We start from the raw sequence: 27,746 nt of genomic DNA on the forward strand, positions 1-27,746 counted from the left end.
TCAATCAAGTCATTGAACTGCCAGTCTTTTTTCCCAGCCACTCTAACAAATTGGAATACATGCTGCACAAATTTGATGTTCACAGACAGTGCAGATTTTATCTTGACAGAATTAAGGATATTAGAAAATCAGACCAACTTTTTGTATCCTTCTCAGAAGCAAGAAAAGGCAATCCAGTGGCTAAAACAACCTTATCTAAATGGTTATCCGATTGTATATCCTTTGTTTATGAAAATGCAAGCATGCCATTAACACACAAACCTAAGGCTCATTCTACCAGAGCCGTCTATACATCTTCTGCCTTTCAAGCTAAATTGCCCCTTGACAATATTTGCGCTGCAGCCACTTGGTCTAAGCCTCATACCTTTATCACACATTACAAAGGAGATGAGGCTTCAAGGGACAGATCTTCCTTTGGTTCTACGGTACTGAAGAACATACTCCCATGAGCCACCCAGGGTTGAGGGTGCTGGGGACGCTACCCATCAGTGAGAATAAACGGCGAGATTTAACAACTTCACATAAAGAAGTTATGTACTTACCATAACGTTCCATGTAAGTTGTTTATCTCACCTTTATTCTCACGTCCCTCCCTCCTTCCCCCTCCTGGCTGACTGTTGACTTAGAAGCTAGTACCATCCTGGTTATTCAATATTTCTTCTTCCCCCTTGGGAAGTGTTCTGGGTAGAAAAATATAAAAGGGTATGTATATGTATGTATATAGCAGCAAACAAGATCTGAGGTAATTCTGGCAGTGCATTGTGGGATAAGGGGCTTGGTCTCGAGCTACTGGCAAACCTTGAGCTTTGCTATCGACCATGTCAGAGCCGAGGATCGACTCCGAACCCATCAGTGAGAATAAAGGCGAGATAAACAACTCACATGGAACGTTATGGTAAGTACATAACTTCTTTTTTCTGCTCCTTCTGATTACCAGGATTTGCCCTTATCTACTTATGAGGATTCTGATGCAGAGGATTCCATTCCCTCTGCTTCCCCTCCAGAAGATTTTTCTTTCAGTGAAACCTTGCACACTCTTAGGGAGCATTTCCGCTGGGAAAACCAGGATTACTCTAAAAGAGACTTAGGGAATAACACAGGCCTTTAGCTATCCCTCCTGTTTTGGACATTGTAGATGATGCTTTTTTGGAATCTAACCTTACCCCAGACACTTTACCTCCAGCTCCCAGAAAACCTGACAGGTACTACAGAGTACCTGACTCTCACAAGTTCCTCTTCAAGAATCCTTCTGCGGATCCAGAGACCATTTCCCAAAGACCAAAAGGCATTAAGGCTACTGCTGCCAAAAATCCTACCCCTTCTGATAGAGATTCTAGAGCATTGGACAGATGGGGTAAGAAGGTATACACTTCTGCTACTTTGGCCATTAGGGCTTTAAATTGTCAGTTTCATATGTTACAGTATCAGCAGCATATTATGGGATTACTTAGAAAATTATGTTGATTCCTGACTGTGCTGAACACAAAGAATTGCAAGATTTAATGCATTCTGCAGAACAAGTTGGTAAACATACTTTGCAATGTGGTTTTGATGCTTTAGAAGCATCTTGCATGGCTGCTGTCATTGGGTCTGTGCTTAGAAGGCATGCTTGGCTTAAGGAACAAAACTTGCCAGATCATGTTAAAACTAAATTACTGGATGCTCCCTTAAACCAAGACTGCCTTTTTGGCAACAAAGCAAAAGAAGTTCTCAAAAGGATGGAGGAAAAAGCTAACTCTATGCAAACTGTTAAAGATTTCCTACAAGTACAGCCTCCCAGATTCAGTAGGCATTGGCCTTCAAAGAACTGGTCCTTTCCAGTCCGTTCCAGGCCTTATCAGTTCAAACCCAGGAACAGCAGACCATCTAGGCTACAGTCTCAGACTATGCACAGATCTAAGCAGTGGGGGGGGCTCCCACTCCCAAAGCAGGGAGTAGTAAGCCACCCCCCTACGGAAAAATGGCACAATGACTTAACCTTAAACCTTCCAAGCCCTGCTCTACTACCTGTTCCCTTAGGAGGAAAGCTCATCTTGCATGCAAAAAACTGGGAACTCATTACCCAGGACAAGTGGGCCCACACTACCAACCCCAAATGGTTGGCCAGACCTACCCCCAAATCGGTGGGCGGAGGCCCAACAACAGGTTCTCTGTCTTCTCAGTATCAGGGCTATTCAACCTGTCCCAGCAGAACAAAGGGGACGATGTTTTTATTCAAGACTTTTTCTGGTACCCAGAAAAGACAGCTCCTGGCGTCCTATCCTGGACACCTCTATTCTCAACACCTTTCTGGTGGTTCCAAAATTCAAAATGCTAACTCTTCAACAACTTCTTCCTATGCTAGCCAAGGATACCTGGCTGGCAACCTTAGACTTAAAGGAAGCTTACCTGCACTTCCCAGTAAGAGGATCCTGCAGACAATACCTACGTTTTAGGGCGGGCTCCATGCACTTTCAGTTCTCTGCGCTTCCCTTTGGCTTATCTACTGTGCCCAGGGTGTTCACAAAGTGTCTTGCTCCAGCCACTGCATTTTGCAGGCAGAGAAATATTCAAATTTACCCATACTTGGATGATTGTCTGATTCAGGCAGAAAGCCAGGACTTGCTATTACAACACCTGGCATTCGTAAAGAAACTGCTAACCTCACTGGGGTACACCATCAACGAAAAGAAATCTCACCTAGTACCCTGCCAACATATTGTATTCCTGGGAGCAAGCTTGAACACAACTTCCCAGATGGTATTCCTCACTCTGGAGAAACAAGTTTATCTGGCAACCTACTTCAAACTATTGGCCACAAAACCCCAGCTATCTGCAAGGAAAATACTGCAAGCTCTGGGGTTCATGGCCTCTTGCATTCTACTAATTCCATATGCAAGACTGTATATGAAGAACTCCAGTGGTATCTAAAAACCCTAGGGTGTCAGCATTCTCAGGACCTGGAAAGAATGGTTTCTGTCATTCCCTGTATAAAGACAGAGTTTTTCTAGTGGGCAGAGGCCTGCTACCACAACAAAGGACTCCCTTTCACTCTACCCCCTGCCACCCAAACCATAACAACAGAAGCATCAGACTATGCATGGGGGGCTCACATGGCAGAGCAGTGCATTCAGGGCAAATGGAACCCGAGACAGATGCACCTGCATATCAATCAAAAAGAAATGTTAGATGTACAGAATGCTCTGACAGCCTTCAAAGACCGTATTCTTCCAGGACAACTATTAGTAAAGACAGACAAAACCACAGTTATGTGGTACATAAACAAGCAGGGGGGAACCCATTCATACCCTTTCTGCAGACTAGCCATAGCTCTGTGGGACACATCCTTGAGCTACCAAGTACATCTACAAGCACAATTCCTGCCAGGCAAGCTAAATTCATTGGCAGACGACTTAAGCAGAAATTTCATGGACCTACACGAATGGAAACTAGAACCCAAAATATTCAACCTCTTGAGGAAGAAATGGAGGACTCCAGAGGAAGACCTGTTTGCCAGGTTCTAAGACTGCCCTGGCCAAATGGATAACAGAGTGCATTTCCTACCTCTACTCTTTGAAAGGTAGTGCATTACCTAGATAATTGAAGGCATATTCAATGAGGTCAGTGTCTACTTTAGCAGTTTTTTGGTCAAGAGCTTCTATTGATATTTGTGTAGCTGCCTCTTGGTCTAATACTCATACCTTTGTTACAAATTACAAATTAGATATTTCCAGGAATAGAGCTGCCTTTGGTTCCGTGGTGCTCCAAAACATCCTTCCATGAGGGCCACTCAAAGTTACTGTAGCTGTGGACTCTGGCATTGCTTGAGGAACGAATGAAAATGACAACATCAGATAGAAAAGTTATGTACTCACTATAACGTTCCATCTGTGTTGTCCATTTTCATTCTTCCCCAGCTTATCCCCTCCTTCCCCCTGTCCTTTTTCTTTGGAGAAACCTAACAGAAGTGTATTATTGCATTATATGTATATAATAGCAGCAAACTCTATCTGAGGTGTTGTAGTAGTCAGGGCATTATGAGTAAGGGAGAAGCTCAATTTTGGATCCTAGAATCTTTAGAAAGTGGCTGAGGTGGATCTGAGGGTATGATCCGAAACTATTGGTTGAGGAAGGATGAAAATGGACAAGACAGATGAAATGTTATGGTGAGTACATAACTACTTTTTATATGTATAATAGCCAAAAGAATAGCAAAGGTGTTTTGGCTGTCATGGATCAGCGTGCATTTCTGGAGGGGAGGCAAACATTTGACAACATTAATAGAACAGTGATGATCCAGAGGGGATCAACATGTTCAAAAGTAATGCTATTGTTTATGGGTCTCTATGTAGAGAAAGCATTTGACAGAGTAAGCTGAGATTTTGAGTAGAGCAATGAAATCATTTGCATTTTCTGATATTATAATCATCATCATCTTCTTTCAGCTGTTCCCGTTAGGGGGCCGCCACAGCGGATCATCTGTTTCCATTTCTTCCTGTCCTCTTCATCTTGCTGTCACACCAACCACCTGCATGTCCCCTCTCGCCACATCCATAAACCTTATTTTAGGCCTTCCTCTTTTCCTGTTACCCGATACCTTCATCCTTATCTTTTTCCCAATATACTCAGCATCCCTCCTCAGCACATGTCCAAACCAACGTAATCTTACCTCTCTGGCTTTGTCTCCAAACCTTCCAACCTGGGCTGACCCTCTAATATACTTATTCCTAATCCTGTCCACCCTCGTCACACCCAGTGCAAATCTTAACATCTTTAACTCTGCCACATCCAGCTCTAACTCCTGTCTTTTTGTCAATGCCACTGTCTCCAACCCATATAACATAGCTGGTCTCACTACCCTCTTGTAGACCTTCCCTTTCACTCTTACTGGTACTTGTCTTCACAAATCACTCCTGACACTCTTCTCCACCCAGTCCATCCTGCCTGTACTCTCTTCGTCACCTCTCTTCCACACTCACCATTACTCTGAACTATTGATCCCAAGTATTTAAACTCCTCCACCTTTGCTACCTCTACTCCTTGCATCCTCACCATTCCTCTATCCTCCCTCTCATTTACACACATATATTCTGTGTTAGTCCTGCTGACCTTCATTCCTTTTCTCTCAAGAGCATATCTCCATCTCTCCAGGGTCTCCTCCACCCGTTCCCTACTCTCACTACAGATCACAATGTCATCTGCAAACATCATATTCCATGGGGACTCCTGTCTGATCTCGTCTGTCAACCTGTCTATCACCAGTGCAAATAAGAAAGGGCTCAGAGCTGATCCTTGATGTAATCCCACCTCCACTTTAAACGCATCCGTCACTCCCACCGCAGACCTCATCACTGTCACACTACCCTCGTACATATCCTGTACCACTCTTACATACTTCTCTGACACTCCCGACTTCCTGATACAATACCATAACTCCTCTCTAGGCACCCTGTCATATGCTTTCTCTAAGTCTACAAAAACACAATGCAACTCCTTCTGACCTTCTCTGTACTTCTCCATCAACACTCTCAGAGCAAACATCGCATCTGTAGTGCTCTTTCCCGGCATGAAACCGTACTGCTGATCACAAACAATCACATCCCTTCTCAACCTAGCTTCCACTACTCTTTCCCATAACTTCATCCTGTGACTGATCACTTTAATCCCTCTGTAGTTACTACAGCTCTGCACATCACCCTTATTCTTAAAAATTGGTACCAAAACACTTTTTCTCCATTCCTCAGGCATTCTCTCACTTTCCAAGATTTCATTAAACAATTTGGTTAGAAACTTCACTGCCATTTCACCTAAACACCTCCATGCTTTCACAGGTATGTCATCCGGACAAACAGCCTTTCCATTCTTCATCCTCTTCATAGCTAGCCTTACTTCCTCCTTGCTATCATCAGCACAGCTTAAGAGGAATGTTTGACTTTTGGAAACACAGGGTTGTCATACAGTGCCATAAGAAGGCAGAAACATGCATGTCCACAGCTAGAGGGCTCGGCTTTATTGGTCTGAAATTGTCCTTAAGTAGACTTGAAAGTAAAAGAAAAAGTCATGGACATGCAGAATTGCCATTTAGCTGAAACACCTGATATCCCTAAAGGGTAATTTGTATATATCCCATGTTGCCTCTGATACAAGAGGTTTAAGGTATCATGCAGTGGAAAGTGTAGCTGTGCTAGATTTTTCTTTTTGTGTTTTTTTTTTTTAACCAATTGGTTTTCCTGTGTGACCTTTTTACTCACTGTTTTATATTCGTAAAGTTGCAGAAAGTTTTCTTGGATCTAAACCAACATGGGAGTGGAGAAAGGAGATTTTTGCCAATAGAGAAGACTGCAAGTAGGGTTACAGAAAATATACAAGAGGGGGCTGGAATTTACTGGAGAAAACTGGCAAATGAACCTAGGTATTAGGAGCCGAGTATTAGAGAGGGAGTGGTAATTGAGAGGGATGAGGCCAAAATGTTTAGACTGCAAGTTAGAGACTGCCTTCCCTATAAGGGATTGATATCTGAGTATAGGCAAAGAGAAAGGGCTGAGGGAGTCTTAAGTAAAGGATCTGTTCTGGTAGAGCTTTTAGTTGAAAGGATTGCGAAGAGAAACTGGAAAATCAGTTTAGAAGGGAACAATGGGAGGACATATGTATGGCTCTCAAGTATGCAACAAAGGCCAGAATGTTTAAGATGTTTGCTTAAAGTGTTTGCATAGGTATATTTATGCACCATGTAGACTTTAAAGAATCTTTCCTCAGGTAGATAGCAAATGTTGCATATGTTATGTTGAAGAAAGAGGTAATTGGGAAAATTTTTTGGGAGTGTAATGAGTTCCTAAGTTTATAGGTGTATACTAGGCAAATGACCACTTGGACCTTTATAAGCCCAGCCACACAACTCAAATATATTCCATGAGTTATTGTGCCCCAGATGTTTTAAGGGGTGTATGTTAGGGCATGATTTAATGGTTGCCTCTGTCTGTTAGAGACATGTCAGATCGGAGTGAATTTCCAATTTCCCATCCACTGGTCCAGGTTGCACTTGAAAGGGAGAGGCTTTGCTTCACATGGAAGGGAAGCCTAGTCCAGAGAATGAGGATTTCCCAGAGATACATGCCTATCTCTCCAACATATTCTGTTTAAATCACAAGCAAAGTTTAATTAGATCTAATAGATGATCTGTCTGAAATCACTATTGCAGTATTTCTGATATATGGGTTGTCACTAATGATGTCCAGCTGGGATACCAAAGCTTTACCTTCCCTAGGTGGTTCATCTGATGCATGACTTCAACTCATATGCATTGGGGTATAATAGACAGACATACAAGCATGGATCCTCAGACTATCTCGCGGCCAGCCTGAATGCAGGTCGTGCAGTTATCTGACTGTTCTTCATTTGGTTGTTGGTACCTTTGCTTCAGTCATTTATTCATGTAAGTGCCCTGTTGGCGAATCCTCCTTTCTACTTATGCAGTTTTATTGAATGTTGTTAAATGTGAGCTAAAAGGAGTCAGTGCAAGTGTGATAGGCAGATTTGTACAAGGTCTTGTTGCAAATTAACTCTTTTGCCTAGGCCTGGAACACTTTTGCCTAGGGCTGGAACACTATTACAGATTTTGCCCATTCTGTCAATTGTTCATTCCCAAAACCTTTAGCTTGAAGCTTTCCTCTCTCAACATCTTTCTAGCACTTGGCCGAGTCCTAGACTGCTGAGTCTGCATCCTCAGATTTCCCTCTTCCACTGAAGAAAAAGCTAAAGCGGCCTAGAACAGATCCACTGTCCAGTGTTTCAAACACTGATGTACCCGCTGATGTTCCAGAACCTACAGTATGCCAGGTTACCTTTCAGTTGTCTGTTGCTGAGACCCCTTCAGAGGCTGCTATGGCTTCTGAAGCTGTACAGACTGCTGATATGTCTGATGAACTGCATGTCATCATTTCCTAGGGACTTCACAGTGTACTTCAAATTTTAGTTAGGAAGGAGACCCAGAGCTCTGTAATAGATAGGGTTCTGAACATCTGTCTCTCAACTGTTTGGATATCACGCCTATTAAAAAAAAAAAAAAAAAAAGAAACTGAGGACTAGGCATGTAGCCTTTCCCTCAGCAGTTAGGGAAAAGGAATGGATAGATTTCTCGCATGGATTTGTTTAAAGCTATTATGTCTTTGAAGCCTCCCTCCTTTGGATCTCTACAACCACAGGCTACTCCTCCGAAATCTGCTTCGGCTTCTTCTTCTTCCTCCTCTGAGAAAGAACAAGACTGCAGGTCTGACCATTCACTAGGGTATTCTCAGCTGCAGTCTGCAGGACAAATGTCTTCTGGTGAAGAGTACTCTCTGTCACCAAATTTCCCGTCCAGAACATGATAAACACTTTTAAAGGCAATCCATTCAAATCTCTTAATCTGTGATGTTCATAAGAGGTATTAAAGCTTTTTGGAAATGGGTACCCACTGGTGACTGTTCTCTTTGTTGACGTGATCCCTCCAATCCTAACGTCTTGGGTCCTGTCTATGAGCCAACTGGCTATCCAGTGAGTCATGGGCTTTGTCTAATTCTTTCGAGTTTGTTTACAATACCCAAATGGGATGTTGTATCAAATGCCTTAGTTAAGTTAAGCTCTACAACAGTTTGCCCTCAACTGTTGCCTTTGTGTCCTTTTCAAAGATGTTTACCAGACTCAGTAGGTATGACCTTCCTATGAAGAAACCTAACTAGGTTGAGTCTAATGTTTGAAGGCTTCCTGTGACATTGTTAATCATTTCCATGATGATTCTTTCCATGGCTTTGCATAGGAGATTAGTCAGACTAATATATCTGTAGTTCCCGGGATCCAATGATTTTTCACCCTTGTCCAGAGGGATGACCATTGTTGTCTTCCGTTTGTGTGGCAGGAAGCTTGTGTGGAGGCTGTTTAGGAGGATTTCTGGATATTATTGAGGCCCATTGAAGCAGTTTTCTTGGCCTTAGTGAGTGCATCTAAGACCTGCTCCCTACTGATAGCTGTAGGGTTATGTTAAATAGTATTTCTTGGAGTCGGGGTAGCTGGGGGTGAGGGGTGGGGTAAAGCTGGAGCCAAATTACTCACCCAGAAGATTTGCTATATCTCACAGTTCCTTGAACGTAGCTCCATTTACCAACAATTTGGCACATTGTTGTGTGTTGCCTTTGAGGTTTCAGGCATAAGTAAAGAAGACCTTATGGTTTTCCTTGGCCTAAGACACTATCTTTCCCTCAAAGTATGCTTTTTTGGACTTCATTAGTCCTCTTAGTTGTCCATTCATTTTGATGAATTTTTATTTGTGGTGTTACACTTCCTAATTTTAGCTATGACTTTTTTCTTTTGTTGTACAACCTGTTTAACTTTGATACAACCTGTTTAACTTTGGATTCCACAAGGGTGGTTGGTAGATACATACAGAATGTTGTGTCAGAAATATACGAGTAGCAGCTGGCTGAAAGTGGGAAATTATTGTTTTGAGCTGGGATACAAAGTGTGAATTACCTGTACATAGTAAGGTGCTTCTAAGTGTAATGCTGTAGGTCGCCAAAAAAGCGATTACTAGAAAATGGAAGTAAAAAATCTAAACTAACTGTGTTTGAAGTATAGAATATTATAAAAGAAAAAAAGAACTGGAAGTGGGGTCATTAGAAAAGGGATAAAGCAAATTACATAGAAAGAAATGGATTTTCTGGAACAGTATTATACAGAATAAGAGTGAGATTTAAGGGAAGGCAGAAATTGATAATTTGTGTAATGCTGGATTAAATGACAGTTATAAAAAAGAAAACATGTATATGTATGTATATTGTGTAATGTATGGAAATGAAAACATGTTGTGTGCTTATTTCTTAAGTGATGATTAAATAAAGGTATTTAAAAAAAACAGATTAGTCTCTCCATTCTGAGTAAGTATCCCTCCCTTAACCCTGTGTAGGAGTGCCAGAAAATGCTGTGTTATTTCTGTCCCCAGTTGATTTTCTTTAGGTCTTCCTGTGCTGTGCGAATGAGTGAACTTAGGCTACACTTAGGGCTCCTTTCCTGTGCGCCACAGAACTAGCACTGATGTATATTTCCATGAAATGCCTATATGAGAATACCTAGTAGATGCTGAGCCTTGGCTGTTTCCCATTGTCCTTCCACAGGTTAGCCATAAACAGTCAAGATTGTATGAAACTATTATCACTGGCAACCAGATCAGAAGCTAGCTGGTATTAATCAATCACAAACGGTTCGTAACTATCAACTGTTTCTGCATCACTTTATCAAAAATAATTGCATTGCTTATTTACCAGTGTCATAGCTTCAAAGGTGGTATTTACTGCTCATGATGTCAGTCATTGTACTAGATGCATAGTAAACATTGCATATTTGTTTTTTTACAGATACAGGCAAGGAAATTGAAGCAGTTCACCTCCCTGAGGACTCAAGTGCAGTACTGTCAGAAGATGCAATCGTGAGCATAAATGTCCGTGTTCTTTACCCAGTCATCATTACTAGACTTGGGGTGTTCGGTGATGGTCATGAATCAGGGCTGCAGAGAAATGTTACTGTTAAGTTATATCAGTCTGATCAAGAGGTAAATAAGTAGCCCCAAAAATGATGTGAGGAGTCTAAATGAGTAAAGTACTTGGGGAAAAATGTGTTAGTTAATAACAGTGTTGAATCAAATTAAATTTGTGTTGTATATTCAGGGAAAACTTTTTTTGTTTGTGAAGAAGTCCTTCCTAAAGTTGAGGATTTATCAGTAGTGGCCCCCTCTTGGTGGGTATGCAATGCATTTCATCCTCTGTGCTGTATTTCAACTTGGATTTTTTTCCTTGAAATTTCTGGCACTAGAAGATGTATGCAAACTATGAAGGTGCAGATATTAACATCAGACTGTACAAGGAGTGTGTGCCTAGCCATGGTCCACCATTTATTTTCTGTTTCTTGCTCATGTCCGTTCTTAGTCCTGACTCTTAACTGGTGTGTTGTTCCCAAGCTTGACTCCAAACCTACAAAGGATCCTTTTGATTGGTATATAGTATGGCAAAATGTACACCTGCATTGTCTCTACTGCCTAGGAGAGGTGAGCATGATGTACAGCACTTCCATGACTGCCAGTGGTTCATCCTGTCAACACAAATGCCAGAGAGTGAAATGTCTAGTCTACTTTGCTTCGAGGAGTATGATGATAGTTGACATTTTTTGACATGCTTTTTCCCTCCATGCTTACTATCATAATCCTGTTAGAACATGGGTCATAGTCAGGGCTGGGTCTATATTACTTTTTTGAATACTGACGTAATCGAAAACATAATAGTCGACCCGTAAATGTCGAAGTGCTAGAACCTCGAACGTTTCAACGGAGTTTTCTGTACAGTGCAGAAATGCAAGTTTTCCATTATCTGCACAGTAGTGCAATCTCGGAGTTGGTGTGTTTAAGTAGCGAGGGGCGCAGGGGGCTTGCCCCCCTGCTTACAGTGTTTAAATGGTTTGTTTGAGTAGGTTTTTTTTTTTATGAAATTTTCAATGTTTTCGCACTTCAACGTTTATGGGTCGACTGTTACGTTTTCGATTGTATTCGATAACATGATATAGACCCTCGGGGCTTTATCCGTCTGACACAGAGACAGGTGAAGGTTACTTTGAGAAAAATGGAAGAGCCTCTTTTAGCCCAAAAATTGCAAGGTAGGCCTCAGTCAAGCAACAGGTCTCTTTCTGAAATGGCTTGCACAATTCAGGTGTGTGTGTGTGTGTGTGTGTGTGTGTGTGTGTGTGTGTGTGTGTGTGTGTGTGTGTGTGTGTGTGTGTTTTTGAGCAAGAACCATCTTTATTAAATTATCAGCTATGACATACGTAATCATATATTTATATAAATGAAAACAAAGCATATTGACATAATTGTAGTTACAAACATTATACATCACTTGTAAGCTATCCAGTCACTTTCAGTCAAATATTACATAGCTCATTCAAATCCTGCCTTCTTTTAAACCTCATTCCTCCTTTGCATGTATTGTTCCTACAGTCCCCATTTTTTTTCTCTGTCATTTGCTCCTAGCCTTTTGTAAAGATCCCATTTCCAATTGTTTTATCTATGTTACTGTATTCACTACTTCTAGTGCAGTTGGTTTAGACTTTGATTTCCATTTTCTAGTAATTAGTTTTTTGGCAACCTCCATAATTAGACTCAGTGAGGCCTTACTATGTCTAGGCAATTCTGATTGTGTCATAGCGTAAAAAAAAATGTCTTTAGCTATTCCAGTTTGCTCACCCAGTATTTCTGATAGAGTAGTCTGCAGGGAATTTTTAAAGTCTGCCAACTCATTACACTCTCAGAAAATGTTCTCAATTGTGTCTTTCTTCCCCATCACATCTCCAACAGTTGCTGTGTACCTGAGGAAGAATTCTTTGGAGTCTACTTGGGGCATAAAAATAACTATGTAAACACTTCCAAGCAAAGATCCTAAATTTTCTAGACTGTTGCATATTTGGGAGACATACATACATCCCTGATTGTTTCTTTGTGAATTGCTTATCCAGTCTCTTTCCAATCTCCTGTGATTGATTTTTATAGTTATCATGCAATATTTTATGTGCTGTACTAATTATTATTTTTTGACAGCAGCTTCTGTTCTAGATTCTACTAGCTTGCATTCCAAATAAATTTTTGGCTTCTTCCCATTCCCTCTCTAATTATTTGCTCCCAAGACCTTGGTTCTGTTGCCAGTTTTCTCCAGTAAATTCCACTTCCTTCTTGCCTTTTGTCTGTATCCCTTATTGAAGACATCCCTATTGGCAGAATCTTCTTTCTCCATTCCTGTGTTGGCTTAGTTCTTAGAATACTTCCTGCTACTTTATGAATATAATGTTCTGTATGGTTATTGTTATTCTCCTTAAGGATCTTCATCAAAAATCCCACGCTGTCTTTGTTTCTTCAGCTTATCCCCGTTTCATCAGCATCCCTTTCCACTTTGAATTACAACTTTCTGCTTGTGCTATGTACAGGAGCCTTAACTGTGTAGCTCTGAAATACCCTTTATCCCACTTGACTCCTGCTGTGTTCCCCTTCCAGATTAAAACCTTCAGCTCTTTATTAGTTTCTATGCACAACTTCTCCTCTGGTTGATAAAAATATGCCTGACCTGTATGTAAAACTAAAGGGACTAAAAACATTTTAACTGCGTGCATCTTGCTGTCTGTATAAAACAGACCTTCTGAGTTCTCAGTTTTTGTATTATCTTTTGTTTCGTCTCTTCCAACATATCCTTAGCTGCCATACCAGAATCCTTTCTAATCCATACTCTTAAGTACTTAATTTTATCATGTCTTTATAAATATGGATATTGCCGAACCAATTTGTGTGTGGGTACATAGTTTATAGCTTTTGCCGTAGTATTAGCTTCATTCATTTTATATTCTGAAAAGACTTGAAACTGCCTGAAAATGTTCCACAACACTTAAATGGCCTTTTTCTGGTTTTATCGTGTATAAAATAATATAATCTGCAAGTAGAGCTAGCTTTTCTTGACTACCTTACCAATTATATCCTTGAATTTCTGAGTCCTTTATTTTCTTTGCCACTGGTTCTAAATATAATGGAAATAACAAAGGAGAAAGAGAACACCCCTGCCTGCTTCCTCTACTCAAACAGAAATGATCAGTAGCCCCCCCCCCCGCATTAATTTTCACATCCGATCCGTGGTATATCCTCCTAATCAACCTTATAATTTTATCAGGGAATGCAAATGCTTCCATTTCCCTGCTCATCTCCCAGCTTGCTTTCTCTGCATCAAGACCCACCAATAACAACATTTCTTACTTTCTCCTTCCCCCGGATCATTGTTTGTTCTGTTAATGTTGTCAAATGTTTGCCTCCCCTCCACAAAACCACATTGATCCACATCTATAAATTTTGGCATCACGTTGCCAATCTTTTAGATACTATAGACATATAAACCATTTGTAGTTATGGTTTAGGATTGAAATGGGCCTGTATGAAGCTGGATCTGATAGGTCTTTACTCTCTTTAGGTATTACAGCCAGGACTGCTTTCTTCCAGTATGTTGGTGCTTCTCCTCCTCCTCTTAAAAGACTGTTAAACAAAACCTTCCATATCTTTCACTTTTTTTCCCTTCTAGCTTCCAAATTTCCACAGGAATACCATGTATTCCTAGGAACTTTCCTGTAGATTGGTTACACATCATTTTTATTTCATCCTGTTCTGTTAATAATTGAGCCTCATCTGCCTCTAACCTTGGCATATTTAATTCTTTCATAAACATTTCCATTTGTACCTTTTCTTAGGTTCATAGGTTCATACTAGGCTATCTGCCCTAGGGCATTTATAAGCCTAGCCAGAATGTGTTTGGCTTTCGCCACTCATTTTAAATTAATTTTGCTATGCCCTTTTTCGAGGTTAGTATACTGTGCCTCTGTCTAACAGTGACATAGAAGTGATACCCGGGTTAAACCTATGATCTCCCATCCACTCATCAAGATTCCTCTTGAAGAGAGTCAATGAGGGACTCTGCCTAACATGGACTGGGATTTTATTCCAGAGTTAAGGGAGCCTCTGGGTTATGAATCTGTCCCTCAAGCATGTCCTATTTATTTCAGTGCTGAGGTTAAAGTCTGTCGAGCGCGTAGCTCGATGGGATTTGTATTTTCTGAGGTGCAGCATGTCCATTACTTCCGGGTTGGACATGGCTTTATACGTCAGGCACAGATCGCCCCTGAACAGGCGGTATGCCACTGAGTAGACTGGAGTTTCTTTAACCGGGCAGCGTATGGCATCTGTTTGAGCCCTTTGATCCTCTTGGTGAGGTACTTTTGGAGTCTTTCCAGTTGCTGCAGGTGTCTGGTAAGGTACATCCCAAAAGGGGCATTGTACTCAATTATGGGCCTGATGAGGGATGAGTAAAGAGGCACGATGACTTCCCCTGATCTAGATGTGAATCCCTTCATGATTAGGTGGGCTATATAAAATGATTTTCTAACCACTTTGGCCACGTGGTTATCAAATGAGAGACTGCTATCAACTTGGGTCCCCAGGTCCCTAATTACTTCTTCTGTACTTAATGGATTACCACCTATGTGGTAATTTGTGGGCACTTTGTTTTTGCCAAAGGGGATGACTATACACTTTTTGGCGTTTAGCTTGAGGCCATGGCTCTGGCACCAGTTGTCTGTTTCTATGAGGCCCTTTTGTAGGATGCTTGTGTCGGCTGGAGAGTTGATTATGGCGCCCAGTTTGCAGTCATCTGCGAACCTGGTCAGCCACAGTCCTTCCGTGTTGGCCTGTACCTCCGAGAAATATATACCGAACAAGAGAGGTCCCAGGACTGAGCCTTGTGGGACGCCACTTGTAACTGGTTTGGAGTCTGACATGGCTCCAGCAATTCTAACCATGTGGGTTTTGTCCTTGAGCCAGTTTGCAACCCATCTAGTGACATAGGGGTTTATATTTAAGCTGGTGAGCTTATCTATAATGCCCGAGTGGGGTATTGTATCGAAGGCTTTTGCAAGGTCCAGATAGGCTGTGTGGACCACCTTCCCCTCATCAATGGCTTGGTGACTGTTTCAAAGAAATCAACCAGGTTTAAGAGGCAGGATCTGCCCTTAACAAAGCCGAACTGGGTATGACCAGTGTCTGTAGGTCCCCAATATCTTTATTTATGAGGTCCATGATGATCCTTTCCATAGCTTTGCAGACCAAGCTAGTCAGGCTTATGGGGCGATAGTTTCCAGAATCCGTTGAGGCACCACCTTTGTGGAGAGGGACCACTGTTGCTGTACACCACTCTTTGGGTACATATCCTGTAGTAAGGCTGAGATTGAACAGTAGTTTTATGTTTGGGTTTAGCTCTTCTTGGAGTTCATGTAGGACGCAGCCCGGGACACTGTCTGGTCCTATTGATGCTGTGTTTTTTGCTTTGGAGAGGGCGGCTCTTACCTGAGCATCTGAGATGTCAGGGGGGCAGCACTCTGCTGGGATAGATATTTGCTCTTTTGGTGGGGAGGGGGGGGAGTTTGCGCTGAACCTGTCAGCTAGGATGTTGGCAATGTCTGTGGGTTTGGTGTATTTTTTGTCATTTTGGACTAATTCTGAGCATATCTGGGAATTCCCACCCAGATTCCTAACATATCTAAAGAAAGCCTTGTGATTATCCTTAGTGTCCTGTGCAATTTTTCTCTCAAAGCTGGCCTTAGCCGATTTTATGAGTGCCTTGATTTCCATATTTTTCTGCTTTATACAGATTTTCATAAAATTTCTGAAATATTTCTAGAACCTCTGTATGATCCCGTTCTCTTCATTTTTATAGACTCCCTAAGCTTGGCAACAACCCTTTCTTCTTTTTGTTCCCTGAATTGTTATGCTAAAAGTTTTTGTGTTTTAGAGCTATTATCAAAAACAAAAGCTGTTTAACAGCAATCTTTCTAAACTAATGCATATTATTGAGGTAATCCCTTATTTTCTGTTTAGCAGTCTGCAGTTGCCCTTCTTGTTTTGTGAGGTTCCCCCTTTTCTGCAATAGTTTGTTAGTCCCTCTAAATAATTCTTGTTGCTTCTTAACCATATCTTTCTTTTATTTCCAGCCTATTTTTAAATTCAACTTTAATTTTATCCTACTCGCTATTTATACTTTCAGATGAAATTTCTATCCTCTCTAATAACTCCTGAATAATTTCCACTATCCATTTCTTAAGTTCCTCTCTCTTCAATAGATAGGTGGGAAAGTGCCAGTGTCTCATTTTTATTTCATTACTCTGCACTGCGCCAATGTCTAATTTTTATTTCATTGCTCTGCATTTTTATTTTAGTTGTTATTGATGTGTGATCTGAAATACTTATTGGATGCTTATCAAAACTTTCAATTAAATGCACATGTTATGTTCTGTGTAGCATAGCCCAGTTTTTGTATCTTGGGGAATAATATGTAAATTAAGTCCGAACTCACGTCTTCCATGCCAAATATTTTCATAAATTTCTTCAAAACTGTGCCCTCCTTTGTTTCATTTTCCCTTCTAGACCCCACAGGTACATCTTCACTGCTGAAAATCAAATTCCAGTCCCCACAAACAAGTAATATTCCCTGCTGCTTATTTCTCACAGAAGTTTCATAAGCTCATTTATAGCAGTTTTAGGTGGAATATAAATGCATGCCAGTATAATCCTCGTTCCTTGCCAGTAGCCCCTTAGTGGTACATATCTACCATTATTATCCATTTTTTTCATGTTCTATCACTATTGGAGCTCCTCTTACAATTAGTGTAAGTATTCCTGTTTTCCTTTGTCCCAGGTATTGTGCTGATTAACCATCCTGAAAACCATTCTTTATCAAATTCACATGTTCAGTTCTTTCCAAATGTGTCTGTTGTGGCATAGCTACGTGCACTCTACATTTTTAATATAGTTTACTATTCTTTTTTTCTCTTTTTGTATGTATCTGTGAGACCAAACATTTAATGATAATATGGAAAGTGTCATTATGTTATAAAGTTATTATTCCCACCTTTCATGTGTAACAGCTTATTTAAGTGTCTGGTTCCAGCTTTTGTGTTACCTGCATAAACTAATGTCTGGCAGGTTGATCTTTTATGCACTTGTTTCTTATATCCATTTGAGCCTGTGTCACAACTTACAAAACTTTTGGTTTTATTGAAAGCCCTCAAACAAAAAAAAACAACCACACCCCAATACACCCCTGAAACCATTTAACTTAATACTAACACACAAAACTATGTACGTCTTCAAATACTAAAATTTTACCCTCCTAATAGGAACACTTGTCCCAGACTGACAGCCTAACTCATAGACTTGGATTAGCCTAAAATGAAGGTTATCCATGCTAAAGACGCATGGTACAACGTGTGCTTCTAAGTATTTTCTGGTTTTGTCTTATTTTATTATTTTCCCAGATTGGGAAACACTTGAATGCTTTCAGAAGACATTGTCTCCTAACAGTTGAACGAATGCCATTGAAAGAAACAACTATTTTCTTTTTATTGATGTTTATCATATTGTCCCCATGGAGACATGAGAACAAGAAACAGAGCTGCTTGTACAAGCACTCATATTTGCTAGGGGAAGACTTTTTATTATATTCAGTGTCCTGTTTTATTTATTTGCTTTCTCTTAAAACTTGTTAGTAGATCAAGCCAAGGATCTTAATCCAGTCATCCCCCTATGCAAGAGAGAAAAAGCGCATCAAAGTTTCTTGTGTCATGCTCTTTTACACATTTTCATTGTAGTACCTACATTTCTTAAAATTGAACAAGAAGAAAGAAAGGAGGAAAAATAGGGGTACCTGTTTCTTTACTTTAATATCCCAGTTACATTCAAAAATAACTGAGAATGCTTTACTTTATAGCATGCAGATTATATCATACATTTTAAAAATAGTACTGTTAAGAACAAAATTTTGTTTTACTTAGTTAAACTCCTTCCTTCCCCTTCCCCTGTCCTAAATGTTCTTCCAAACATTAATGACATGAAGTAGGGCATATGCTTTAAAGTCCCCTATAAATTTAACAAAGTCGAAGAAGTCCAATATTTCCAGGTTTTCTTGTTCTGTCATGTTTTGCAAATATAATTAATGCTTTGTAATCTCAAATTTATTTCTCCATTTCTGAATTACTGGTTTTATTCCCGATGTACAATTCAGTTGTTTTGAGCTCAGGAGGATTGAAGCTCATGCTCATTTTTCCTTTCAGTGGCTAATGTGGGGCCTGAAGAAAATGAAGACCTGGTTTCCAATTTGAGGTTATTCCTGTGATACAGGCACCTCCCAGCCCCATGTTGATTAGCTGGTGTGGTTGGACACCTCCCTTTCCCATATTCATTAGCTTGGAGTATATAGGGAAAAACTATAACACTTGGGCTTCAGATCTCACTGCTCTGTAATTGGTTGTTTTGCTTCATTGACTAGTAACGCATCTCTGAAGTCTGGCCTGGTCTTTCATTAAGGCTTTGGCTACATTTGCAAGCAATCAAACAATTATTTGACTCCCCGCTGGAGTTTTAAAAATGGACAATGAGTAAGGGAAGTAATTTTTTCTTTCTTTGTGTCTGCACTTAGTTTTTTATACTTTCAGATGAAATTTCTATCCTCTCTAATAACTCCTGAATAATTTCCAGTACCCATTCCTTAAATTCCTCTCTTCTTAGCCACGTTGATCTGTCTTCTGCAGTGTCTATTCTTTTTTTTGCAGTTTATTACTACTTTGGTTTCCTGTTATGAGCAATATTTAGGCCTGAGGTTTTTCCCATCCACCTACCCATTTTTTTTGTCATTTTAAACGTGGTGGCTTTTGAATTACCCACTCCCTCCTCTAGGTTTAGCTTTAGAAGCCCCTCATTTGTTTATTCTACTGGACACTGAATGATCAAAGCAGAAAGGCCTGTGTTAACCTCTTTTTCATATCACCCCACTCAGTTAGTGCAAACTGCAATATTCAGAGTTTTATTCCCTTTCTAGCTTGCATTTGAAATCTCTTAATACCCGGGACTAGACTACCAATAACTGGAGAGTTTGGGAACTGCTTTTCAAGGATCACCTTGAGATTGGTGCTTTTGTTTCTGTCCTGGGGAGAGGAGCAAAAGGCCATTATATTATTTCTGAAGACTACTGCTGTATTTTCAAATTATTTATTGTATGTTTCTGCAGTTTTCATATAAAGTATGTTTGCATTTCCTTTATCTAGCTGTTGGTAGTGTGCTTGAAATCTCCTGTATTGTATTTGATTTACGGCACTTGCACTTCATTATTGAATTGATTGCTACTGTCTTACTTACATTACTAGCATTTAAAGTACTTTTGGTGTAAAAATTGTCAGTCTTCTGTAAGTGCTGCTTTCTAAATTGTTTGCATTTAAATCGTCTTGCTATAGGGTGTTCTAGCCAAGTCTATATTTACCCATTGAATGGCCATTCATCATACACATATCATTGAAAGTTTGTTTCCACAAAAGGCCATATGATTGTAAGCAATATCGAACAATCACAGTTGGCCAACGTAAACAAAACAGAGCATAGTACATACTTATCGGTATGGTAGGGATAAGGAAATTTTCCCTTTCCCTTCAGTACTGTGATCTAAGAAGTCTGGTCCTTTCCCCACTGTAGTGTGATCTCAGCATTAGTATATATAATTAGCGGGAGTAGGGGTGCAGCCCCCCACATAAGGAGGGTCCGATGTTCACCAAATCCTCCTCATATGGAGGCTGTGGCCCGCATACCCCCCGCTCATTATGCAAACTAACTCTTGAGATCACACTGTAGTGGGGAAAAGGGCAGATTTCCTTATACCTACCATACCGATAAGTTTATACTACATTCCGTTTTATGTTGACTAACTATGATTATTTGAGGATATTATTTACAATCGTATGGCCGTTCATTGACATTTGTACAATAAATGGAGGAACGTGCCATTTCAGGGGTAGACATAGACCCATTGTAGCCAGCGAATAAATTTTGTTTTTGCATTGCACTTGAAGATTCCTTTTTTGCTGTGTTTTTACATTAAGAAGACCAGATCATCCATCATGTGGCAGAAGGTATTTGCCTACTCTTTCTGAGTTGAGAAACACTCCAGAAGAGCACATGGTGTAGTCATTTACAAAACAGAGGGCTTAGGAGTTAGATTTCAGTTTATTTTCTATTCCTATAAATTAGGCACATTTGAGTGAAGCTACTCACTGTGTAGTGGTGGTTGGCAGTGCCTTGTACAGACGCAAATGCTTGGACTGTAAATTACTTCTATAGCTAGTGTTAAGAAACCTGCAGCTTAGTGAAGTATTGCATGGATTTAAACTTAACACAGCTAGCTTGCACGTCTAACAGTACCAATAGCATATCCTAGTACTATTTAACTCTGGTCCCTAACTTTAGAGACCACCTAGGAGACCTCTGTATAACACAGTCTTCAAACCATAAAAGCCTACCCTAAAACAGGCCTAGACAAGATGGATATGCAATTTCCAAATGTCTCCTTAGCCATCTTGGTAGATATGGGCATCCTGAGACAATGCAACAATTATCTCATGTTCACAGACAGCCTTTTAATCCTTAAAGAAATTAACATAGTCTGTAAGAGATGTATGTACATACACAATTTCCTGGAGGCAAAAATCTTGCTTACAAACAAGGTTGTCAAGAGCGCGCACACACTACATACACTATACATAGTGTCCATCGCACACACAGACCATCTTATGCTGAGGCACTAAAAACAATCTTCCCAAACCTCAAAGACTTTTCTGAGCCTACAAACGACAACAGCTATAGTTACCAATCTCTGAAGCACACTCCAGAAGCTATACCAAAGCTGCACATACACCTGTACCCAATGGACCTCCCCCCACCCCACCCCCAAGAATGACGCTCATGAGGCAAACAAGCACTTTACCCAGGACATTTGTCAGAATTGTATGACCATAGATGCTCCACTCATGAGACTGGACAAGACAATAATGGTTAGTTGCTTATCTGGAGCCAAGATCCACCAGGTTACACATACACTCAAGTTAGTACACCACAGGTACCGCTATGATTCCGTCATAGTCCATGTGGGTGGACATGACTTGAGACATACCTCACTCGGCTGTAAAAAAAGACGGATATTATGGGTCTGTCTGAATATGCATCTCAGACTGGTATGGGCCTTGCATTGAGCAGCATTCTACCTTCACCAAGGATGGTGCCACAATTTGAACAAAAAATGATTGACTTTAACAGCTGGCTTAATTTCTGGTGTCATTACAGGGATTGAATATTTGTCAACATGGGAAGACATAGTTAGCAAACCACAATGCTTTGCCAAGGATGGTTTTCATTTGTTCCCCTGGGCTTCCAGATATTGGCTACAACTTTATCCACCTCTTAGAACCTTTTTTAGGCATGCCAGATTGACAAAATTACCAACTTAGCAAATAAAACTCAAAGAAACCCACAGTTGTTACTGCTCAATTCTAGGTGCCTTAACAAGAAGCTTCACACCCTACAAGCCCTCCTCATTCTCTGGAGAATATAGGCATCTGTGCCATTACTGAGACATAATTTAAATTCGCAGAAAGTACTAGAGCATTGCAAGGCTTTAGTGCATTCCACCCATTTATGCCATTAGCCATGCAGACAGAGACTAAAGGTGGAGATGTCTCTATCTACATTGGCAACAAGTATACCTTTAGCTTAGTTAAAGAGGATGATGCCCTGGAGTTCAAAATCGTGCAGATTACCATAGATAAAGTCCCTTACCATGTCCTAGCAAACTATAGGTCATCATCTATGCCCAAGAATCCCATAACTCATAACTACATCTCCTAGATAGACTCATCATCCAACCAAATACCCTATTCATGAGAGAGAGACATCAACTACTCCTATATAGACTGGGAAACATACACTGCCTCCACCTTGCAGGCACAACATTTCTTAGACTTTACTAATACAAATACCCTTGACCAGAAAGTGCACACTCCAGCCAGAGGTTTAAACGTACTGGACCTACTACTCACCATTGTGGGAGAACACTGCACCCCTTCCTGTGTCACATCCTCACCAGTGAAGTTCATCACAAAAGCTGTCTCCTTTGAACTAAAATTCAATCCACTGTTCCCCTGAATCCTGAGTTCACAGCAGACTATGCAGCAGCTCTCACAGAAACACTGTACAACCATGTAAACAGCTGCATAGAGGCTGCTGTACCCACCATAAGTAAGCCCAAATACAACCCCCCAAAACAAACCACACTGGTGGAATTCTAATTTAACAGGGTATACAGCAAAAGGGAAAAGTCATGGCCAAAGTCAGAAAAAGCACAAGTCTCAAAATGACAAGAGTTCACTAATTAAACTAAACAGGAAACTAAGACTGCTAATGAAATGCAACAATGCCATTATGATGTCAAGATAACCTCTTAGGCTAAAGATAACCACAAGGCATTCTTCAGCTATGTCTGAAACCTTAAAGGTAACACACAGCAGCGTGGTGAATTGGTAGTGAATGGTACTACCTTCACCGAGCTTAGTGATACAGAGCTGAATTAGTCAGCCAGCAGATTCACTAACTCTTCCCCTGTCTCTCCCAGTGTAATCCCTACTAGCACACCCCCTCCCAAACTATTAGCATGGAGAAGGTCGTGGTGCCACTCAATAAGGCAGAAAAAATAGCCTCAATGGATCCAGACAGTATCCTGGGATGCCTCCTAAATAGCTTGAGACATGATCTACCAGGACCACGTGAGTCAGTTTTTAGCTACAGCCTCAAAACAGGCTACCTATGATATGAATGGAGGACTGCAGCAGTTTTCCCTCTACACAAGAGTAGACCATCAGCTGACCTAAGAAAGTACAGACACATTAGTCTGTGCAGTCTAATATCCAAAGCCATGAAATAAATTATTATGGAAATCAACTAATATATTGGCAACCTGCAGACACTGGAGCCATCCCAGTTTGTCCTTTTCAAAGGAAGATTATGCCTACTTAACCTGGTAGACTTTTTTGAGAGTCACCAAGGCATTGGATGAGGGAGAAACAGTGCATGCCATCTACTTAGGCCTGAGTAAGGCATTCAATACAAAAACTCACTCAGGTGGCGTTGGAAAGCTCATCAAAGTAGGCTTAAATCCCTGCATAATTTGCTGGATTGCTAGCTAGCTAGCTCACAGATGAGACCAAAGAAGTCAGGATTGGTTTCACCACCTCCACCAAGAGACTGGTCACCAACTGAGTACCTCAGAACTCATTGCTGAGCCCGCTCCTGTTTGACATCTATGTCTTGGAGGTCAGGCCTAATATTAAGGGCCTCTGGCTCACCAAGTTTGCAGGCGACTACAAATTAGGAGTTATAGATTCCCCATGACACTAACATCTTGCAAGAGGGTCTACAAGAAACACATGTTGGTCCCAAAGCCACTGATTAAAACCCAGTGCCAAGAAGTACATTATAGTAGTTTTTGGAGAAAAAGGCCACCAAGGTTAATTACTGCATTGGTAAGACACCTCTAAGAGCTGACCCAATAGTTGGGTATCTGGAAATATATGTTGACAGTAATCTTGCTTTTTACAAACATGTAGCTAAGGTATTAAGAAAAATTTTCAATGCTGCCCAACTTATAAGTAATGGTGTGGCATCCACATCCAAGGAAGTTATAGTACTACTTTACTCTGCCCTTATCAGACCCATCATTGAGTGCAGTGCCCTCTTCGGCATATACCTGACCAGCCAAATACAATAGCTAGAATTCCCACAGAGGATCCTCACCAAGATAATCCAGGGTATTAACACATTGTCCTGTACAGATCACCTTAAACCCCTCTCTCTAAACTCAAGTCTCCTACAGTCTATGCCTAGCATATAAGGCATCCTCACATCCAGACCTGATAGACCTTTTGCGCATCCATAAAATGAATAGAACATGAATAGAACCAAGGATTTAAGTTTTGCTTGCGACTTAAATGGAATATGTTGACCTGACTGCATGTCTGAAATGATCCCCATGCTCTGGGTTACCATCCCTAACCATTTTCAAATTAAATCTTGACCACTGTATGGGAAATCAAAAAAATCAGCCTTGATCTGGCCCCCATGTCTCTGATAGACAGAAGCAGAGAGTAAATATTCCCTAACAAACATATCCCCCCCACTAAACCTTTAGCAACCTCATAACTACATATTCTTCCACATAGATGTCCATGTGACCTGGGGCCACAGTTTGGTTAGGTATAAGAATAGGCTTATAAAGGCCCTGGTGGTCATTAGCCTAGTAATATACTTATGCACCTGTGAATATACAAGCACTTCCCAATCCCAAGCTGATTAGCTGAAGTATATAACCCTCTCCCAACCCCAAGTTAATTGCCTGAACTGTATAGGCCCTTCAGGCCCCAGGCTGATTTGACTGGAGTATATAGGCACCTCCCAGCCTCCAGTTAATTGGCTTGCATATGCGCACACAGTTGGACTGATCCAAGGGAATAGTCCCTCTCACCTTTTGTATAGTACTCTGGACCATGGACTCTTCTTTCCAGATACTTGCTTGTATCTAGCAGGTCCTATGGCCCTCATTGACTGGAGTGGGGGCAGTGGCACTAGTTCTCCCCACACTAAGGCTTGTTGTTTATGTCCTACACTTCAGACAGATCTTTGAAGTCTTGTGGAATTTCTCCATTCAAATGCAACCCCAGTGCAGGTAATGGACTGGTGCAGGTATCTGTCTCTGTGCACCTCCATTGATGACTGCAGTCTTGTGTGCAGGATCATTGTTGGCTGACATCCATTGCCCACCTGTAGCATGCTTACTTGTGAATGAGCTGTGACTGTTCCCTAGGAGTAATCCAGATAAAATCACTTTAGCTAGCAGAGCTAGTTGACTAAGATGCCTTGTTAACGTTTCAAGTAGTTTATTCAGTTAAGTAGGTAGATGGATGAGTGTTGTTGTTTTAATGGCCAGCACTGGGTTTCTAAATCGCTCATCCATCTACTACTTAACTGAATAAAGTACTTGAAACTTCACCAAGGCACCTGTGTTCCTCCTACAGGGAGGGTATCTGAGATTGAGTCCCTTAAATGTGGTTGCTAAAGTGATTTTATCTGGACTAATCCTTAGAACTAACAAGAAACAGAGTAAGTCACCCTTTGGGTTACAGACAGGATACCAGACTTCACTTGAGCCCGCTGTATTACCTCTGTTTTCTGTTGCAGCTGGTAGGGGGTAGGGAGGGTTCTGTACCACTTGGGTCTCTGTAAGGAGTCTGAGTGCTCAGAAAACATTATACCCCATCCTTGATGACCCCTTCTTTGGAGAAACCTTAACTCATTACAGCAGAGTATGCCTCCAGGTATTTCTGTAGTTACCTCCTACTGGCACTTCTAGGTGTCAAATGTTGGTTATTCATATTTCCATTATTATTTCCAAAACCACTCTATATACAAGGTATCAGAAAATTTCACCTTGAATCTTACATGATGGCAAACACAATTGTATTGATATTTAACCTCTGTCTAAAGCAGCTAAACAGAGGTATTGAATATTATTTGCATACTGTTTATTTGTATTGTAATAATTTTTATATATCTCTAAATATCACAACATTCAGGTAATGCAAACAGAGCTGTGTAGCCGCATATAAAAGCTCACAGCTGTATGAAGAAAATCCTGCTGGCAGTATGTGTCTTGCCTGAATGATTACTGAGATATAACCTACTTATACAACAATACAAAATTAATATTCACTGGCTTTATTTTGGCTTACGAAATTCAGTTTAAAGCAAATTGAATGGATGCCACTAATGGAAAGATTAATTTACCCTGAGTAGTTTACCATTTACAGTAACACTTATGATTCCAGAGATATGGATATTTGTTTGGACTGTAAGGTGATGACTTCTGCTTTTAAATCTCAAGCCACACCTACCAGGAGTTAAAAGTACACGCTCAAAAGAGCTGTACTGGAGGGAATGAAATAAGACTGAACGTCTTCCATGCATTGGCCTTTGGCTCTCATTCCTTCCCTTAGAAATGCCTTAATAAATATCTTGGAAAGATGGAGACTTGGATCTTTCTTTTATGAAGCCATTCACTAGCATTACCTTAAATACAACTTAATAGCTTCCAGACTGTGCTTCTGGGGCTTCAAGGAAAGTGAATGCTTCCTGTAACCCCCGCTGATGGTGTACAGCAGGTCCCTGAATAGGCATTGCCACTTGATTTTCTTTGTGATACTTTCAGTCCAGCACAGTGCCCAGAGTACACATATTGTCTGTTGAGTTGTACAGGGATTCCCTCCCACTTAGGGTTCTGTGGGAAGTATGTTAAGGCAGAAGATGTTCTGCCCATGAAAATAAAGACAATAACTCTTACTGCTCTCCCAAGATGACCCCTTATTTGGAGATGCCTTGAGGCTTATGAGCTTCTCTATGGAATGGGTATGGCTTGTTTCTTCTCCCATTAAACACCATAATGAGTATTTGGAGAATTCATTGTCTTGAGTCATTCTACCCTTGAAGCTAGTATCAGGGTTCTGACTGATATAGCCTGAAAGCACCTAGATTTTTCTTCCAAGGCCTCCAGCTAGGCGAATTAAGTCATTGCCAGGCATCCTTTGGCTGATATCTGAATGATCTCTCTGGCCTGACGTGGGATCTGGGGACCTGGCAGAGAGTCTAAAGCCTTAAAAGCATTGCTTTTTTTCTTCAGTTGTTTTTATTGAAAATTTTAACAACAAAACATTAATATAATATATAATAGAGATATTATAAAAATAATATACATATCTGAAAGAATAATAAACAATTAAAATAACTATTTACAATAGGGTCTACTATAAAACAAAACTTTTTAAACAGAAAAAAAATATGATGAGTAGCTGTTAATTATTAAAGTATGTTTATCCAGCAATTCTTTGAATTTCAACCATACATTATATGAAGAGGTAATTCTAGATGTTCTTATCTTGATCGTGATAAGTTCAAGATGAAAAACTTCGGTTGCCAAGTTTACAAATTCCTATATAATAGGAGTAGTCTGATTCTTCCACTTCTTGGTGATGACTTTTCATGTTAATGTTGAAATATTCCATAAAAGTGGGTTTTTTATTTTCGTGACACAAGTGGGGATAGGTGTATTAAATAAAATAAGAGATTTGGTCAGCATAAATTTATCATTAAAAACAGACTGTAAGAAAGAATTCATATTATCCCAATATGTTTTGAGTTTTATACAGTCATAAAACGTATGCTGCCAGTCAGCTTTAACATCTCGAGCATCGTATGT

At 40.5% G+C, this 27,746-nt stretch overlaps 1 protein-coding gene across 8 annotated transcripts in view; it reads left to right on the plus strand.

Moving 5' to 3' along the window:
* The window catches only part of B3GALNT2 (beta-1,3-N-acetylgalactosaminyltransferase 2), a 1,092,678-nt gene that overhangs the window by 396,226 nt on the left and 668,706 nt on the right, over positions 1-27,746 (plus strand). For all 8 annotated transcript variants that reach the window (XM_044075837.1, XM_044075856.1, XM_044075828.1 and 5 more), the window contains one exon: positions 10,365-10,558. In XM_044075837.1, the coding sequence (XP_043931772.1) occupies positions 10,365-10,558 (194 nt within the window). The remainder of the gene's footprint in view (positions 1-10,364; positions 10,559-27,746) is intronic.

This window comes from Protopterus annectens, chromosome 1.part1 (genome assembly GCF_019279795.1).
Source record: "Protopterus annectens isolate FY-2018-M chromosome 1.part1, PAN1.0, whole genome shotgun sequence".
NCBI lineage: Eukaryota > Metazoa > Chordata > Ceratodontiformes > Protopteridae > Protopterus > Protopterus annectens.